This window comes from Dromiciops gliroides, chromosome 3 (assembly GCF_019393635.1).
Source record: "Dromiciops gliroides isolate mDroGli1 chromosome 3, mDroGli1.pri, whole genome shotgun sequence".
NCBI classification, from domain to species: Eukaryota; Metazoa; Chordata; class Mammalia; order Microbiotheria; family Microbiotheriidae; genus Dromiciops; species Dromiciops gliroides.
The window spans coordinates 585,032,466-585,052,079 of NC_057863.1; the positions used below are offsets into that span (position 1 = coordinate 585,032,466).

General features: G+C 37.0%; 1 protein-coding gene and 1 pseudogene across 1 annotated transcript; one reads left to right on the plus strand and one right to left on the minus strand.

The window, feature by feature from the left end:
- Window positions 1–10,216: 10,216 nt before the first annotated feature.
- LOC122750466 lies at window positions 10,217–10,574 on the minus strand (annotated as a pseudogene).
- A 7,506-nt stretch (window positions 10,575–18,080) lies between these two features.
- LOC122750591 (olfactory receptor 56A3-like) lies at window positions 18,081–19,025 on the plus strand. Its single transcript, XM_043997341.1, has one exon. The coding sequence runs from the start codon at window positions 18,081–18,083 to the stop codon at window positions 19,023–19,025; it is 945 nt and encodes a 314-aa protein (XP_043853276.1).
- Window positions 19,026–19,614: the final 589 nt, after the last annotated feature.

Here is a 19,614-nt window from a genome sequence, read left to right on the forward strand (position 1 = left end):
TACAGGAAATTTACCTAGTTATCTTGCTAGCAGTTACTATGCAACATATATCTAAAGCAATGCTAATTCTCTTCCTCCTAAATAATGTCCTGATTTTGCTATTTATTATAGCTTCACTCTTTCTCATCCCCATATTTAGTTACTAAATCCTATTAATTCTACTCCCACTATTTCTATATCTATCTCTCTATCTATAGATAGATATACATATATATATATATACATATATATATATATATAGGTAGCTAGCATACCTTAAATCTTTAAAACTATGTTATAGTGTCTCTGTATTTATATTTATATAAACACATACCCACAATTCAGATGCATATAGAGACATATGTGTGATTAGATAAATTCCTTTTAAAATGTTTTATATAATTACACATGTATAGCCTATATCTGATTGCTTGCCACTTCTGGGAAGGGGAAGGGAAAGGAAGAAGGGAGTGGTAGAATTTGGAATTGAAAACTTTAAATAAAAATGTTTATTGAAAATAGATATATTCCTTTTGAATAGATATAAACCTGGTGTTTATAGTCTGAAAGCAGAAAAAAAGATGAAATTACTTGCTTTTAATAGCTCTTTCCTAAAAACTGAAATTCTGTCTCTGACTTTGGCACTCAAACTGCCATTTACCATATATGCTAGTCTTCAACCTATTGGTCCAAGGCATTGAATACTAAAATGCTTGTTTTTGAAGGACACTTAACTATAACCTCATTTTATATACAAAGTGATTGGACAAAGAATAACTTGGTCAAGTTTACATAATTCACTTAGTGGCAAAACTGCAACTAAAAATTCAGGTCTATTCACTTCTGGCCCTCTCCACTTTCCAATGCTATTGTTCATGATTGGATGGAACAAGCTTAAAACCTTGCCTTCTCTATGTATAAAGTTATAAATGTATATTACCGAATCTAAGATGCCTCTGGATGATTTTATCATAGCAGAGCTAAAGAAAACCACAGAAGTAGAACAAAAATAATCAATAAATGCAAACTATTAAGACAGAAGAGGGAATATGAAAGTTACCAAGTCATTAAAAGTATAGCTAAAATGAAGAAGGGCTTCTTTTAACTTCCTATGGAATATTTTCCTCTTTCCATTAATTTTAAGGTTTTCCCCACACTATAAAAGGTATCATGCCTTTCTTCCCCTTTGAACTATAGTTCCATTTTTCTTCTCCACATCACCAACAGATTTTTTGAATGTCATCTATACATTATCTCCAATTTGTTAGTCCCCTAGTTATCAACTCCTTTATGTTTATTCTCACCCAACACTGCCCATTTCAGTTATATTTAACTCCCTTAATATTCATCTATTCTTTCTATTGATTATCTCCAATTAATCTTATAAGTAGTTTGTACATAGTTGTTTACATGTTGCTTCTTTCCTCACAGGATGAATTTACTTAGAGCTTGAATCATGTTTCTCCCTTTTGTTGTATCTAAAGCACTTAACCCAGTGCTTTGCACATAGTAGGCACTTAACAAAATTTTGATCAGTTGAGCAATAAATTTCTAAGCATTGGAAAAACCAATTTGGATATTTTCCCTTCCTTTCTATTTGCAGTCTTAGAATAAAAAGTTGACAACTAATGCACATATCCATATGACTGATGTCTGGCTTAGATTTGCTAAGTAATAACAACAGTACTTCAATACTCTAATTATCTGTGATCTTGCTGGAGTGGATATTCCTTAGAATAAGAACCTCCTATGAACCAAATACAAAGGCCAATAAGCTCATTCTTAGCAAGTTTTGGAGAATTCAGTTGTATAACCATCACCATTTCGACTCGGGTGACTGAAACCAAGTCATCTCCAGTGCAAGGAAGAGATAACAATGGGGGCAGCTAGGTGGCACAGTGGATAGAGCACCGGCCCTGAAGTCAAGAGTACCTGAGTTCAAAGCTGACCTCAGACACTTAACACTTACTAGCTGTGTGACCCTGGGCAAGTCACTTAACCCCAATTGCCTCACTTAAAAAAAAAAAGAGAGATAACAATGGACCAGCAGAAAATCTAATTGAATAGAAGAGACTCATACATCTGAGAGGAGATGCTGAATTCTTACTGATCCACCATTGGTATATTTCTGGGCCCCACAGGTCCTTGCCAAGAAGCACAAGGAACAAATTATTCTCAACTAATTCTCATTCATCAGACCAATTTCCCCTGTCTTTCACTGTTTCCATTCCTGAGTGACCTATTTGCTCCACAGCCAAAGCTGTGACTTTTCACAATTCAGTCAGACAATTCAGCCAGACAAGCATAATCAGAATCATGGCATCTTTGCTTTTAGTCACTTTGGACTTTGTGATTATTAAGATGTAAGGAGTAAAGACAATATCCATCCACCTTATGGGATTCTTTTTTTTTTCATCAGACTCAAACTTCCTTGTGAACCTTAGTACCCTGACTTTGTCCCTCACTCTGCCTTCTATATGATTGCCTTTGCATCACACTTCAACTATGTCCCACTGTCCCTGTTGTTCCTTTGCCCAGTCCTATGATGATAATCTTAGTGTGTTTGGTTCCTTTCCCCAGCCCTTATAGTGTACCGGACTCACCAAATTCAGTCAAACCTCTGCATTCTCTGAGATAAGAATCTGAACACCACAGTCAGGTTCTACTGAGATCAGTGTATATTTTACTTTGAAACAGGATGTCTCCTGGGAATGGCTTCTCCATAGGAACTCCCCAGAGCCTAGACCATAGAAACAGAGAGGAAACAAGTTCCTGACAACCTAAGGCCTCTGGCCACTGGGACAATCAGTCTTCTTTTGGTCACCAGCTTCCCACAGAGACAGAAGAAATATCCAAAGGCTTTCACTTGTTCTCTCCTTTCTCCCTTTCTCACTGTTTACTCCCTCCTTTTCTGTCACTTCTTCCTGTTTCCTTTCCTGTCATAGTACATTTGTCTAAAGAATTTGAGTCCTTCTTATATGGTTTCGTATTGTATTTAGTTGTGAATGTGTCTTATACTTAATATACTGTATATTGAGTAGCACTGAAATCACAATTTGATATGTTTAATCCTTCCCAACATAGCACTCTATAGATCAATGGAATCAAAATCAAACAGAAACAGGGGTCACATAAGGATCCTGCTGGGCTATGTATGACTTATAAAGCAATATATTGATATTAGCTATGTTTTATTGTAGTCTTATTTAATTTTTTAAAGTAATAAACATTTTTATTTATAGTTTGGAGTTACAGTTTTTATCCTTCCTTCCCTCTCTCCTCTACCCCTCTCTGAGGCAGTAAGCAATCAGATATAGGTTATACATGTAAAATTATGTAAAACATTACCATATTAGTCATTTTGTACAAGAAAAACTTGAATAAAAGAAAAAATGAAAGTGAAAAATAGCATGCCTCAGTCTGTGTTCCATCAATATCAGTTCTTTCTTTGGAGGTGGATAGTATACATTAGTCCTTTGGAATTGTCTTGGATCATTGTATTGTTGAAAATAGTTGAGTCATTTACAATTCTTAAAACAATATTGCTGTCTCTGTACACAACATTCTCTTGGTTCTGCTCACTTCATTATACATCATTTCATACAAATCTTTCTGGGCCTTTCTGAAATCATCCTGCTTATCATTTCTTATAACACAATAATATTCCATGACCATCATATACCACAGTTTGTTTAGCCATTCCCCAATTGATGGGCATTCCTTTGATTTTCAATTCTTAGCCACCACAAAAAATAGCTGCTGTAAATATTTTTGTACAAATAGGTCTTTCTCTCTTTTGGGGGATGTCTTTGGGATATAAACCTAGCAGTGTTATTGCTGGATCAAAGGGTATAGAATTGAAAATCAAAGGAAAGATCCCTTTGGGCATAGTTCCTTGTTCTCCAGAATGGTTGGATCTTTTCACAACTCCATCAACAGTGGATCAGTGTCCCAGCTCTCCCACATCCCTTCCAACATCCAATATTTTCCATTTTTGTTATATTTGCCACTCTGATGGGTGTGAGGTGATACCTCAGAGTTGTTTTAATTTGCATTTCTCTGATCAAAAGTGATTTATAGCATTTTTTCATATTACTATAGATAGCTTTGATTTCTTTGTCTGAAAACTGCCTGTTCATATCCTTTGACCAATTATCAATTGGGGAATGACTTGTATTTTCACAATTCATGTATGTAATTAAATATTTCCCAATTACATTTTAATCTTGTTCAGATTGCATGAAGCCTATGGGTTGCTGGTTTGACACCAAGCTGTTCAAAATAGATGCTTATTAAATATTCGTTGAATGAATGAATGAACCAAAATAGGGAAGCTTACTCTTCCACAGAAACCACTATATTGGCCTAATTATAGGAATTTAGAACTCTCCCTTCACAGATGATGAATTAGTGAGAGAAAAAAAAGATAGCATACAGGTGTCTACCATCAAATCATTAGGGAGAAAAGAGAAAAGAAAAAAAATGAAAGGATGAGAGGAGAGGAGAAGAGAAGAGAAGAAAGGAGAGGGAATAATTGTTCAACTGGGATGTATACATAAATGGTGACACTCAGGAATCTTCTAAGACTAAATCTCTAATAAGGAATGGGAGGACACTTTGACTAAAGCATTTAGCCAGAAGACTGCTTGGGTTTTGTTTTTGTTTTTCTGTATACCCCTAGCTTCTAGCACAGTGCCTGGCATTTCATCAATAGTTACTTAATAAATATATGTTGCTTGCCTACTATGTATATCTAGGTGGCATGGTGGATAAAGTGCTGGGCATGGAGTCAGGAAGACCAGAATTAAAATCTAACTCAGACACTATTTGACCCTGATTAAATAATTCTGCTCTTGTTTGCCTTAGTTTCCTCTTCTATAAAATGGGAATAATAATAGCACATACCTTCCAGGGTTTTTGTGAGGATCAAGTAAGAAAATAATTATAAAGTGCTTAATATAGTGCCTGTCATATAATAAGCATTATATAAATGTTAGCTATTATTATCATAGAGTAGGACTTAGTAAATACTTTCTCATTGATAGATTCATTAATTGAATTCCATGGGAATCACTGTCATGCATTTTTTTTTTTAGTGAGGCAATTGGGGTTAAGTGACTTGCCCAGGGTCACACAGTTAGTAAGTGTTAAGTGTCTGAGGCTGGATTTGAACTCAGGTAGTCCTGAATCCAGGGCCGGTGCTCTATCCACTGCGCCACCTAGCTGCCCCACTGTCATGCATTATTAAGGCAGCTATGAGGAACAGTAGAAAAAGTACCAAGCATGGTATCACAAAGATGTGAGTTCAGATCCAGTTTCGGACACTTAATAGCTGTGTGACCCTGGGTGAGTCACTTAACCTCTTTTTGCCTCATAGAGAATATCACCTACCTTGCTGAGTTACTTTGAGGATCAAATGACATAACATTTTTTAAAAGTGCTTAGCACAGTGGCAGGCACATAGTAGGCATTATATAAATGTGTATTCCCTTTCCTATTCTTCTCTCCTCAGATACTACATTCTTATACATTTCTTACTTCAATTAAGTAAGGATTTACTAAATGTTGTGGATATATTATATTGACCTCTGGGAATGCAAGCATAAAAAATGGGGGAAATTGTCTGCATTCAAAGAATCTACATGTTGCTCTTTGAAGTTTCTTTCTTGTTACATTGACCCATTGTCAACAATTGTTTTACATTGTCACCACTACATCTTCACACTCATACTTTCTTTATAATCCTATGATCTCTATAATCAATCTGATGCATTGTCATTCACTCTCCTTCACTACCTTCCAAATTGTAATTACCATATATATATGCATAGAGCTTGGGCCAGATCTGTTGATGCATGCATTCCATACATGAATGGCCACAGCAGATGCAAAACAGGTGAGAAACACATCAAATTTCAATAAATTCCTAGTTCTCTCAAAGGCTGACTGTGCATCTTATTTTGAGTCCTGTTGCTGAATGTGATGATTTCAGATGGGTAGATGGCAACAGTAAAAGAAACCTGAAGCTTGGATTATAGTGTCTCCACCTTGGGAGCAGAACCTAACTTTCACTTAAAGAAAAAAGTCGAGAAATAGTTGGGGGAAAGAAGCAAACAACAACAAAAGAACCCAATCATAAAAAGCTACTATGATGAGAGAGAAGATCAAGACATGAACCAAAAGGAAGGCAATGTCCTCAAAACAGCCATAAGCATATCCTCAAAGAAAAAAAACACAAATTGAACACAATCCCAACAAGAATTCCTGAAAGATCTTTAAAAGTACTTAAATGTCAAATAAGGGAGGTAGAGGAAAAACTGAGGAAAGAAATTATAATAATGCAAGAAAATTATGAATAGAGAGTCAACATTTTGGTAAAAGAGGCACAAAGATAGTGAAGAAAAGGACACCTTAAAAATAGAATTGGCCAATTGTTAAAAGAGACACAAAATTCAATGAAGAAATGAATTCCTTAAAAAGCAAAATCGGTAAAATTGAAAAAGAGGCACATTCACTAAAGAAAATAATTCTTTAAAAAGCAGAATTGGGCAAGTGGAAGCTAATGACTCCATGAAACTTCATGACACAAAAAACAAAGTCAAAAGAATGAAAAATAGAAAAAATGTGAAATATCTCATAAGAAAATAACTGACTTGGAAAATAGATCCAGAAGGGATGATTTAAGAATTATTGGACTAGGGAACAGCTAGGTGATACAGTGGATAGAGCACCAGTCCTAGGGTCAGAAGGACCTGAGTTCAAATCCAGCCTCAGACACTTGACCCTTACTAGCTGTGTGACCCTGGGCAAGTCACTTAACCCCAATTGCATCACTAAAACACCAAAACAAAATTAATGCTGGTTGATTGATTGATGGATGGACAATTCTGTTTGGGGCAGCTAGGTGGCTCAGTGGATAAAGCACTAGCCCTGGATTCAGGAGGACCTGAGTTCAAATATGGCCTCAGACACTTGACATTTACTGGCTGTGTGACCCTGGGCAAGTCACTTAACCCTCATTGCCCCACCAAGAAAAAAAAATATTATTGGACTACAGGAAAACCATGATCAAAGAAAAAAAAACTATAAATCATATTTCAAGAAATTATCAAGGAAAACTGCCTTTACATTTTAGAACCAGAGGGTTAAATAGAAATTTAAAGAATATACTGACCACCTCCTGAAAGAAATCCCCAAATTAAAAGTCCCAGGAATGTTATAGTCAAATTCTAGAACTCTCTAAGTGTAAGCACTAAAATTAGACTCGGGCACCCCAAACAGGCTGTCCCTCCCGTAGCACTATGGGTCTCCCCAAAACTACCCCAGGCATGTAAGACTCGCATACGCCACACCTAGCCCAGAACCCACTCAACAGGGATGTTCATGAAAAACCTCAGGAATGCCCCAGTTTTCTCCACCCAGCCCCCAGCACCGGGCGCACATGCATGGGGCTCTGCCTGCTCTGGGAGTGCCAAAGAATTAGTTTGGTGTGTGTGTGTGTGTGGTCAGCCCAAGTTTGAGGAGGACAAAGAAGGGTTATATAGCCGGAGGGGCAGACAGTGAAGGAGGGGAGACATAGTGAAGCAGAGGAGGCGGCTGACAGTGAAAGTGAAGGAGCTAGCAGGGGTAGTGAGAGAGAGTAATGAAGAAGAGTGGGGCACGGCTGATGGTGAGGAGGAGATGAAAGTGCAAGCAGCGAGAGGAGGGCATCGGAGGCTGCGGCCAGCATACCCCCAGGCGAAAGATGCGCAGACAGCAGGAGAGAAAGTTAAAACACAGTCAGGTCATATATTTCTTGCTTTTATTTCTAAGTTTGTTCCTTATCAATAAACCCTGTATTTGCTTTAATTAAAAGAGTATTTTAATCTTTTTTTTCTTGTTAGGCTGGGAGAGGCAGTGGGGGAAGGGGAGCCTCCCAATTGGCTCTTCCCATATTAAATTAAAAGCAGTCAGATAGCCAGCTAATATAAGATAAAAGATTACAGATTAGCAACCCAATTAATAATATATTTTTTACACAGGTCAATTCAAATATTGTGCAGCCACCATCAGGATCACACTAGATTTAGTTGCTTCCACACTGAAGAAGTGGAGGTTTTGGAATATGAAACTCTGGAGGGCAAAGGAACCAAGATTACAACTAAGAATAATATAACCAGAAAAACTGAGTATAATCCATCTGGCAGGGGGGAAGAATATTTAATGAAATAGAGGGCTTTCAAGCATTTCTGATGAAAAGACCAGAGCTGAATAGAAAATTTGATGTTCAAATATAAGAATCAAGAGAAGTATAAAAAGGTAAACATGAATGAAAAATCATAAGGGACTTAATATGGTTTAACTGCTTATATCCCTATTTGGGAAGATGCTACTTGTAACTCCTAAGAACTTTATTATTTTTAGGGCAGTTAGAAGTATATCTAGACAGAAGCACACAAAATGATAAACTAAGAAAGAGGATCTTAAAAGGGAAAATGAGCAAAACCACAAAGCAAAACAAAAATACAATTGGCAAATACATACTCTATTTATATATAGTATATTTAGAATATATGCTATGTTTAGTGTACTATACTATAGACTAAAATAGCACTTTAAAAAAATTATTTATTTATTTATTTATTTATTTATTTGGGGGGGGGGGCAGGGTGAGGCATTTGGAGTTAAGTGACTTGCCCAGGGTCACACAGCTAGTAAGTGTCAAGTGTCTGAGGCTGGACCTGAACTCAGGTGCTCCTGAATCCAGGCCCAGCGCTCTATCCACTGCGCCACCCAGCTGCTCCAAAATAGCACTTTTTAAACATAAGCTCCTTTGCTTACCATATCACATGAATATCTACAACGTTGGTCCTTTGTTCTAGACTGAGAAATCTATGTAATAGATTAATCGATTAATTAGGATTCAGATATGTTCTTTTTAGTTTCTGAAATGTACTTTCCATATAGAAATATAAGATTTCCTGCTGTAATTATGTATATGTGTAATTTTAAACTACTTTAAACAGGATAAAAATGTCTGCCGGGGCTACTTGTATCCTGCTTAAACTAAAATAGCAAGTATCATAATATGAAAAAAACACACCAATAATTCCTAATGAAAGATAATCTTGTGGATTCCCCAGACATCATAGAACTACAAAAGAGCAACCTCTTAATGTCTCAAAAAGGAAATACATATCATAAAAGAAAAAATTCAGAATTAATTTGGATTAGAATTTAGAGCTCTCAATATGGAAAATCGAGCACCAACAAACAGAATTAAACACATGCCATGTTGTAGATTAGAAAAAAATTAATTTACGATGAAAAACTTCTCTTGAATTCCATATAAACCAAAGAAATTAAATTTGAAGGCACCCTGCTTTTAGATAATATAAGGAGTGCTAGATGAAAACAAGATAGGTAAAAGGTAAGATAGGGTAGCATTATATATTAAAAAGGTACACTCATGTGAGGAATCCATGACTCCAGAAGTGAGAGACATAATGGAGAATATTTGGGTGACAAATCAAAGATGAAAGAGAAGAGTTTGTCTTTGGAGTATACTATAGGGAAACAGGTCATAAATCTGACAGTCATGTTATAGTACTGATGAGAGAATTCAATTATCCAGGTATCTGCTGAAATTATTTCTCTGGCAAAAGCAGAGAAGCTGATTACTTTTTTGATTTGTCTTAATGATAATTTCATCCTTCAGCTAGTGTAGCAACTGACAAGAGGGAAATATATACTGGAATTTCAGTAACATGAAGGAACTGGTTGCTGGTAGGAAAATGAGAGTAACCATGGGGAGAAGAAAATGGTCCATCCAAGAAATTGTGATAGATGAGAAGAAATTTGGCTGTAGTCTGAAATGCATCCTAAATTTGGGGAAAGCAGATTTCAAGTGTTGCATTGTAAATATAGGTAGGATATTATTGGCTGAAATGCTCAAGGAAATCAGTCCAAAAAGGATATAAGATATTCAAGAATTAATTTCTGAAGACAAAGGAAAACTATTTCACTTGAGGTAAATGAAATTTGTGTGAGGAGACCAAGGTAGATAGATACACAGGGAATTTGCCAAATGGTTTAGATTTTTTTTTGGTGGGGCAATGAGGGTTAAGTGACTTGACCAGGGTCATACAGCTAGTAAGTGTCAAGCATCTGAGGATAGATTTGAACTCAGGTCCTCCTGAATCCAGGATTAGATTATTTTTTTAAGTTGCAATCAATTAATTAAAAAACAGATGATTGATTAGGCATCTGCAATGGTGACTTCAACTTCTACACCTGGTTCAATGCTGATAGAAGTGATCTGCTTCACAATTTCAGAAGGACTGCAAATCAATAAGACATTTGTGGATTCTCATCTGGAATTAACCCCAAGTCTTAGAACCTTCACCACAAAGAGTTTTTCTAGCTGTAATTCAAAGTGTCTTGGTGGGCATTCGAACAGGTCCCTTCACTTTCAAGTTCTTTTCTTTGGCTCCTCTAATCAGGTCAGCACACACCTTCTCGAGTGACTTCACATTGCGGCTGATGAGGGTGATCCGGATCCAGTGAATGGCCACTTTGGGCTCCACAAGCATCTTACCGGTGTCCTTGTATGCCATGGCAGTGGAGCGCCTTCCTGACCAACTTATTCCTTGGTGAGAGCGAACAGCGGTGAGTCAGGAGGAGAGGCAGGAACTGCTGACTCCAAGCGGCTTCGGCAATGTTACCTTCACCAAACAGGGGGACTTAGATTTTTAAAAATGGAAATTTACAGAAGATGGAAGTAAGGGCAGCTCAGAGAGAATGAATATAAGAATGAGGCCTGGTCCTTAAAAAAAATACTATGAATTCTAAATCTTAGAAGTAAATAAGACTAGTGAAAGAATCTAAAAACAACAAAATGTTTTGTTTCTTTGGGGGAATTTAGAAATATTAGGAGAAAAAAGAGGATTAGTGATAGAAAAGGCCTTTTCTTAGGGTGGATGGGATGTTGATAACTATAACAGTTCAAGGGAAGGTAGAGCAGTCCAATTCTTACTTCATTTCTATTTTCTCTAAAAAGGAAAAAGGACATTTACACTGGAATTGATAGAACTAAACTGACCAACATGAAGCTGATATTTCAAATTCATAAGAAGATTGTAAGAGAGCATCTAGCTATCTTTATTGAACTCATCCCTCAATTAAGATGCACATTATTAGGCATTGAAAGAACTGTTCTATTTGAATTCAGTTCCATTTGAAAGGTCTTAGAAAATATAAGAGGTACCACAAGATTGGAGAAGGGTAAATGGTGTCTCACTTTTTTAAAAAAAGAGTCTGAAAACCACAGGACAGTGAGATTGAATTTGATTCTTGGAAAAACTAGAATGGATAATTAAAAAGATGATTGCTAGACATAATAGTAATGGAAGCTAGGGTTACAAACAGCCAGCACAGCTTCATCAAGATTAGAACATTCCAGAGCAGCCTCATTACTTTTTTTGATGAGATTACTTAACTAATAGATAAGGGGGAAATTGTGAGAATAGTTTACATACATTTTAGCAAAGCTTTTATTGAAGTATCTCATACTATTGTTCTGGAGAAGATGGATTAGGTGTCAAACACTGACAGTGGGCCAGCATTGTGGCCTACAGCATTCCTCAGTGGGATGAACCAGGTTAAAATGAAATTGGGAAGATTTTTAAAAATAAACAAAAATGTGATAGAACATAGATAATGCTAATGTAAAATTTTATAAGTCAATATGGGACAGCTAGGTGGTGCAGTGGATAGAGCACCAGCCAGGGAATCAGGAGGACCTGAGTTCAAATCTGACCTCAGACACTTAACACTTAGGAGCTGTGTGACCCTGGGCAAGTCACTTAATCCCAATTGCCTCATCAAAAACAAAAAACAAACAAACAAAAAAACCAAAAGACAATATGTAGCCTGCAGGAATTCTCATGTACACTTTAATGACCAGTGTTTCTATTTGAGTTTCACACCAGTGAATCAGATGATAATACAATCAGAAGGATCCAGATCTAATCAGAGGGCCAGAATCAAAGACTAATTATTCACTGTCAATTAGATGGAAGGGTTCTATTGGTGTGCCCCATGAATTTGTGATCATTCCTTCCTTTCTTCTTCTCAATGTAGAATGCTCATTAAATTTGAAGGTGATACAAAGCTGAAAAAGATTATTAATACAGAGAATGATAGAATAAGGCTCCAAAAGGGCCTTGACAGGATAAAGCATCAAGCTAAATCTAATAAGATAAATTCATTTGGAATAAACGTAAAGTTGTACACTTGGATATGAAAATTAATTCCACACATATAAGATGGGGGAGACATGGAAAGATAATAACTGTTCTGAAAAAGACCTTTGAGTTCTGGTGGAGTCAATATTACTCAGCAGTGTGATATAGCAGCCAAAAATACCAATACAATCATCTTGGAATCCATTAAAAGTGTTATAGCTTTGATGAATTAGGAGGCAATAGTCCCACTGAGCTCTCCCTAGACAGACATCATCATGAAATAAAATGAAATAAGCTTTTATTAAGTAACTGCTATGTGTCAGGTATAGTGTTAAGTGCTTTACAAATATTACCTCATTTGATCTTCACAACCCTGGGAGGTAAGTACTATTATTTATCCTTATTTTAGAGTTGATAAAACTGAGGCAGACAGAGGTTAAGTGACTTGTTAAGTGAAATAGCTAGTAAGTGTCTGAGACTAGACTTGAAATCAGGTCTTCCTGATTTCAGGCCTAGTCCTTTATGACCTAGCTGCCATAGTTTAAGCAAGACATTGATAAGCTAGGGAATGTCCAGAGACAGGACAACTAGGATGGTGAGGGGCCTTAGCTCACATCATATGAAGATAAGGTAAAGGAATTGGACATTTGAAGTCTGAAGAAAGGAAGATATGGGGATGGCATGATAGCTGTCTTCAAGTATTAGAAGGGCTGTTACCTCAAGGAGTGATTAGGTTTATCCTATTTGGTACCAGAAGGTAAAAGTCAAAATTATACTTGATAAAAGAAATAAAATCTCCTAATTCTCCTGAGCCTTAAGGTGCCATGAGCCCCCATCAGCAACCATCATCTTGTATGAAGAAGACAAGAAAGAAAACACTGGTTTGAGTGATTAATTAGAGCCTCCCACTCCAGAAGAAAGCTTGGAGTCAAGGACCCTGGGACTCTCTAGGGCCAGTCTGGAGGTCATTTCCCTCAGGGTCTGTAGCTACAATTTAAAATCTCCCTCTTTAGGGATAACAACTGTGGGTCTCAAACAGAAAAAACAAAGAGCAATTGCTGTATCAAGCTGGTGAGTCTTTTCCTCTAATGGTCTCTATCCCTCTGTCCCTCCATCCCTGGAAAATACTGACATGTCAAGACACCTTGTTCTTTATTAATGTATTTTATCTAGATAAGCACATATGGCTGAAGGTGGAATTAGGGCATCGAAAAGGTGGATACAAGATGATGGAAATCAGAAAACTATTTAGCAAATAAAGGACACCAGATGAAAAATTTTCTCCTATGTCTAGGGAAAAAATGCAGTCCTTTGCTGTCAAGTTGAAGACCCTCTGTCTGGATTAGGCCTGGGTTGATATCTTATAAAGAGAAGAATGAAGGGGTTAGCTATGTGAAGATGCTTTTAGCTCTCCTTCATTTCTGCTATTGACTCCTAATTCCATTCTCTACTCTCTTTTTCTTAAGCCTTCTCTCTTTCCTATTATCTCTTCAATCCATGGACATTATGTGTCTTCAGTTGAAAAGTATTTGTCTTTATTCTAAAGCAGTGTCTTGCACATAGAAAGAACTTGATATATGTCTCTTTTTTTTTGAGGGGCAATGAGGGTTAAGTGACTTGCCCAGGGTCACACAGCTAGTAGGTGTCAAGTGTCTGAGTCTGGATTTGAACTCAGGTCCTCGTGAATCCAGGGCCAGTGCTTTATCTGCTGTGCCACCTAGCTGCCCCCTTCATATATGGCTCTTAAAGTGAATTAAATTGAATTGATGTAGCATACCATGCTCTTCTATCATGCCCTTCACTGTCCCTTTCTCTCCTTTATATTTTCTCCCTTTTCAACTTTTATTTCTTGCCTCTTCTCTTTCTTCATGAATTCTCTATTTTTATTTGTTCTCTTCTCTTTCTCTACCATTTTCTTTCCTTTCACTCTTTCTATTCTTCCTCTGCTGACCTATTCTCAACTCAACCAACCCTACCACTTCTCTTCCTATTTTCTCTTTCTTCCTCCCTCCCTCCTTCTCTCTTTCTCTCTCTCCTCTCCACTCCTCTCTCCCTTCTTCCTCTCCCTCTCTCCTTCTTGTTCATTCTTTGACTCTGATTCCACATATCTACATGCCTCTCCAATTCTTATCAATCTCTCCATCTCTATCTCATTTTTTTTTTACAGTTTTACTTTCTTTCTCAGAGACAATCTTCACAATTTAACATATTCTACACTTCTATCATCCTGTGTAGAGGACCAATACAAGGTCTTCAAGCATGTTAAACCTTCAGCCAGATTCCGCCTATAATGAAGAAGACAGAGATCCTTCACTCTATGTAATTTAGTTGGTCTGGTTATGTGGAAATGTCTGAAAATCAGCTATCTAGTTAAATTAATAGGTCAGAAGAATTGTAAGCCAGAGATAATGCAGAGAAGGATAAATGGCATGTAGAAGTATCTTGACTCCATGTGATATGAGAATTAGTTGAAGAAACTAGACATGTTTAGCCTAGAGAAGAGAAATCTCACAAGGGGCACAACAGATGTGTTCAAATATTTGAAAAGCTTTCATGTAGATGATAGCTTGAACTTGTTCTGTTGGGTCCTGATATGTCACAACAAGGAGGAATGGGCAGAAGTTTAATAGAGGCAAATTTAGGCTTCATATAAAAAAATCTCTAAGTTTAGTTATCCAAAAATGAAATAACTTGCCTCAAGGAGTGAACGTTTCATCTTCTTTGATGTCTTTAAGTAGAAGCTGCACAATCACTTGTCATATATATTACAGAGGTAATTCCTTCAGTATATGAGTTGGACTAGATGGCATACTGAAGTCTCTTCCAATTCTTAAATTCAGTAACTCTGAGACTTATAAGCTTACTGGTCCCACTTCTTTTTGGGTTGATGGGCACAACTTGGAGGAAAATCAGAGACATTTATAGAATGGCATACCAGGTCAATATGGTGTACTCATTCCAAAAGAATGTTTGGTCCCCGATAGTGGAAAGAACAAGTGATTTACAGGGTAAATTTCCCAATTGTTTTTGTCAAGTGTAATGGATTTTGGAGTCCATGGACTCAGGTTTGAATATTATTCTATTATTTTATCTCTGTGTGACTCTGTCCAAGTCATTTAATGTCTTTGGTCTTTAGTTTCCTCTTGGTGCCAAGCAGGACTTCTTTCTATTTGCCTCAAAACTCACTTTCAATCTCCAGAAAGTATGTGTGTGTGTGTGTGTGTGTGTGCGTGCATGTGTGTGTGTAGAGGGGCTGAAAGGACAGGGAATAAATCTAGTATTTAAAGTGAATTTGGCAAACAATCAATAATGTACATATATAACCTATATCAGATTACTTGCTGTCTTGGGGAAGGGGGAAGGAGGGGAGGGAGGGAGAAAAATGTGAAACTAGAAATCTTACAAAAACAAATGTTGAAAACTATCTCTACATGTAACTGGAAAATAATAAAATACTTTTATCATTTTAAAAAATCAATCAATAAACTGTTATTAACACCTACTATATGCTCTTTTCTAACTTAATAGACTGTGATCAAAATCCCTCTCAGCCAATATTTTTCTAGTGAAGAGCCATAGTTCATTTAGTCTGTTAACACTGAAGCTACTCGATCTCCATAAGCATTGTAGCTGCCCTCATATCTTAGCTTCTCCATAGATGCAATATATGTCCACTGGTAAAAAATTAAAGCCAAGTTCTTTGACCCTCAGTTTCCTTATGTATAAAATAAAAGCACTGAAAGAGATAATCTCTAAGGTTCCTCCCTCACTATAAATCCTATGACATCTAATTGTACAAAACATTTAAGTCAGGAAGGAAGGGCAATATTTGGGGATTATGACCATGGTTATACTGTAACTAGTTTCAGTATGAGTATTTACATCTTGGTAAATCAGCAGAATCAAAACCTAATTTATGGTTTTGTTGATTGTCTAGAATTAAGAAACTGATGGAGAAAACGTAATAATGCAGATTAAACTTAAAAGTTTGTCATGCATACTTTCTGCCCCTAAAGAGTGGATTGTTAAACACTTGCCAGTACACCCCGATTGGGATCTTGATAATAATAATGATGATAATGTTAAAGACAGTCTTAGGGATATATACATATAATGTCTGCAGAAAACACTTTAATTTATTTCCAGTTTGTAAAAAGGATTATTTTTGCAGCATGATGTTAAGAAAGAAAGACTTAGATTTGAATACATCTTCTGAAACTTATTAGGTTGGTTAAAGGCTCCCTCTCACTTACATTTCAAGCTTACTTATGCTTTATTCCTTCTTACATGTTGGATGTTACAGACAAACTGATCTTGATGTTCCTCACACACAATGATCCATCTCCTGTGTCCTGCTTCCTACCTCCCCTTAAGCTCTCTGGGTTTTATATAATTTGTAAAAATAGTAATAGCAAAACTTAAAATATCTCCCATCACAGGGATATAATGAGGTACTAATCAGATAATAAATGTAAACTATTTTGCAAACTTTAGAACAATATATAGATTTTGGTTGTTTTTCTGGTGGATGTAATCTAATCTTCATCTTACCCCCAAAAGATTTAATAAAGGATTTTTGTAGTACTTTGCAGCTATTAAAATATCATCTGGTTAATGATCTAACTTTCCTGGCATTATTTTGACAAGATCTTGTCATTCTTTTTTTTTCTTTTAAAGTATTTTATTATTTTCCAGTTACATATAAGGATAGTTTTCAACATTTGTTTTCACAGCATTTTTAGTTCCAAATTTTTCTCCCAGCCTCCCTTCCCTCACTCTTCCCCACAACAGAAAGCAGTCTGATATAGGGTGTGTATGTACAATCACATTAAATATATTTCTACTTTAGTCATCTTGTGAAAGAAGAATCAGAGCACAAGAGAAAAACCTCAAAAAAGAAAGGGAAAAAACAGTCCAAAAATAGAAACAGTATGGTTCATGTCAGACTATATTGGATATTACTACAGAACCACAGACTCACTGAAGTGGAGGAAGCCCCAGAGGTAATCAATTTATGCTTAAGTAGGAATCACTCCTTCACAAACACTCTCAAGGCAATCCAATCCACTTTTTAGCATTTTTAAATTGTTAGAAAGCTATTACATATATAGAGTCAAAATCTGTCTCTCTGATTCCATATATTGTCTACATTATTCATTATGAACTATACAATTAAATATTAATTTCCTCCATGGATTCATGTCATTAATACTTTGGCAACTGCTTTTATCCATATTGGAGAGAATCAGGTCCAGTTTCACTATTCTTCCAATTGTTTTTTCTTCCTTATGAAGATTCTTTATCATAGATGTCTAACAATGGATATTTGTGTAGATGAAATTCCATTGGAAATGAACTTAAATTTGACACACTTGGAATTGTAAAAAGTAGTTCTATACATTGCAAGAAATAGTACTCACAACTCTATTTCAAAATAACTTTAGGGGGCAACTAGATGGCACAGTGGATAGAGCACTGGCCCTGGATTCGGGAGAACCTGAGTTCAAATCCAGCCTCAGACACTTGACACTTACTAGCTGTGTGACCCTGGGCAAGTCACTTAACTCTCATTGCCCTGAAAAACAAAACAAAACCAAAACTTTAAAATTCTCAAGTTGGTGTCATCTGGTCCTAATAATGTATTTCTCTCCAGTCTGTCAACCTGACCTAAAACTGCTTGGGTATTCACCACTCTTGGTCTAATATCTCAGACATGTGTAGGTTCAGAAGAATGATTTGCTCAAGAATAGGAAGTATTAGCTGATGTGACAGAAGAAGGACAGGAGACCAAATAATTTAGATTATTATCATGAAGGTAGATAGCAGAATTAATAATTTCTTCTCTCATTTCTCCTAAGGACAAGCAGAGTTAATGCCATGATACTTTCCAATGGGTCTTCCTCCACTGAGGTCTCTGAGTTCCTCCTGAACTGTTTTGTCAAATCTCCAAGTTGGCAGCACTGGCTCTCCCTGCCCTTGAGTCTACTCTTCCTCCTGGCCATGGGTGCTAACGCCACCCTCCTAATCACCATTAGGCTGGAAGCAGCCTTACATGAACCCATGTACTACTTGCTCAGCCTCCTCTCCATACTGGACATGGTGCTCTGTCTCACTGTCATCCCCAAAGTCCTGCTTGTCTTTTGGTTTGACCTCAGACCCATCAGCTTCTCTGCCTGCTTCCTCCAAATGTTTATCATGAACAACTTTCTCCCCATGGAATCTTGCACCTTTTTGGTAATGGCATATGACCGCTATGTGGCCATATGCCATCCCTTGCGCTACCCATCCATCATCACTGATCAATTTGTTGTCAAAGCTAGTATCTTTATTGTGGCACGGAACACCCTGCTTACTGCTCCAATTCCCATCCTCTCTGCCAGGCTCCATTACTGTGGGAATAACATCATTGAGAATTGTATTTGTGCCAACCTGTCAGTCTCCAAACTCTCCTGTGACAATGTTACTCTCAACAAGATCTATCAGTTAATTGTAGCCTGGACACTGTTAGGCTCTGATCTTATACTTATTTTTCTCTCCTATTCCTTCATTCTGCGGGCTGTGATGAAGCTTAAGGCCAAAGGGGCTGCTGCGAAGGCCCTGAGCACATGTGGTTCCCACTTTATCCTGATTCTCTTCTTTAGCACCATCCTCCTGGTTTTCATCTTTACTCACATGGCCAAGAAAAAGGTTTCCCATGATGTCCCTGTCCTACTCAATGTCCTGCACCATGTAATCCCTGCTGCCCTTAACCCAATTGTATATGGGGTGAGGACAAAGGAAATTAAACAGGGAATCTGGAGGTTACTGAGGAAGGGGCAATGAAATGCATCTTACAGCAGGCTTCTACCACCCAATTGGGATTGTCTCAGTATTTGATAGTGAAGTGGGAGTTCTAGTCTCTGTTTTTCCTATGCCTTGTTAATGGCAGTATGAACTGACAGAACCTTCTCTCACTTATAAAAGGGTCATGTCAATTTCATAGGAAAAAATACCATATTTCTCCTTTCCCCAATGATTGTCAACAATGCAGATATTTCAAGGGCCAGCCTTAGATCTAATGTTCTTGTGTCTCCCAAATACTTAGCTTCGAAGATTTAGCTTTTGAGAATGGGGAAAGGATTGAGATGATGACAGAAAGTCCTGAATCCAGCTAAACAAGGCTATATGGCACAGCAATATCTCTGAAAAATCACAGCTCTTAGAGAGGAATTCATCTAGTGACAAATCGCCAAACCTTTCTAGTATTAAACAAATATCCCCAGAGAAAAAAGTTAACAATAGAATTGATTCAAAACTAGTTGTAAACTTTATGTTGCTGTTTGGAAACCATGGGAAGATTTATATTTCTATGTGCTGACTTAGGACATCCTTCTTAGAGACAGAACCTGAAAAATTCAGATAAAGTCAAGAC

What these genes read in the sequence shown, in the direction of transcription:
- LOC122750591 (XM_043997341.1), top strand. Translation starts at nt 18,081, where the DNA reads ATGATACTTTCCAATGGGTCTTCCTCCACTGAGGTCTCTGAGTTCCTC.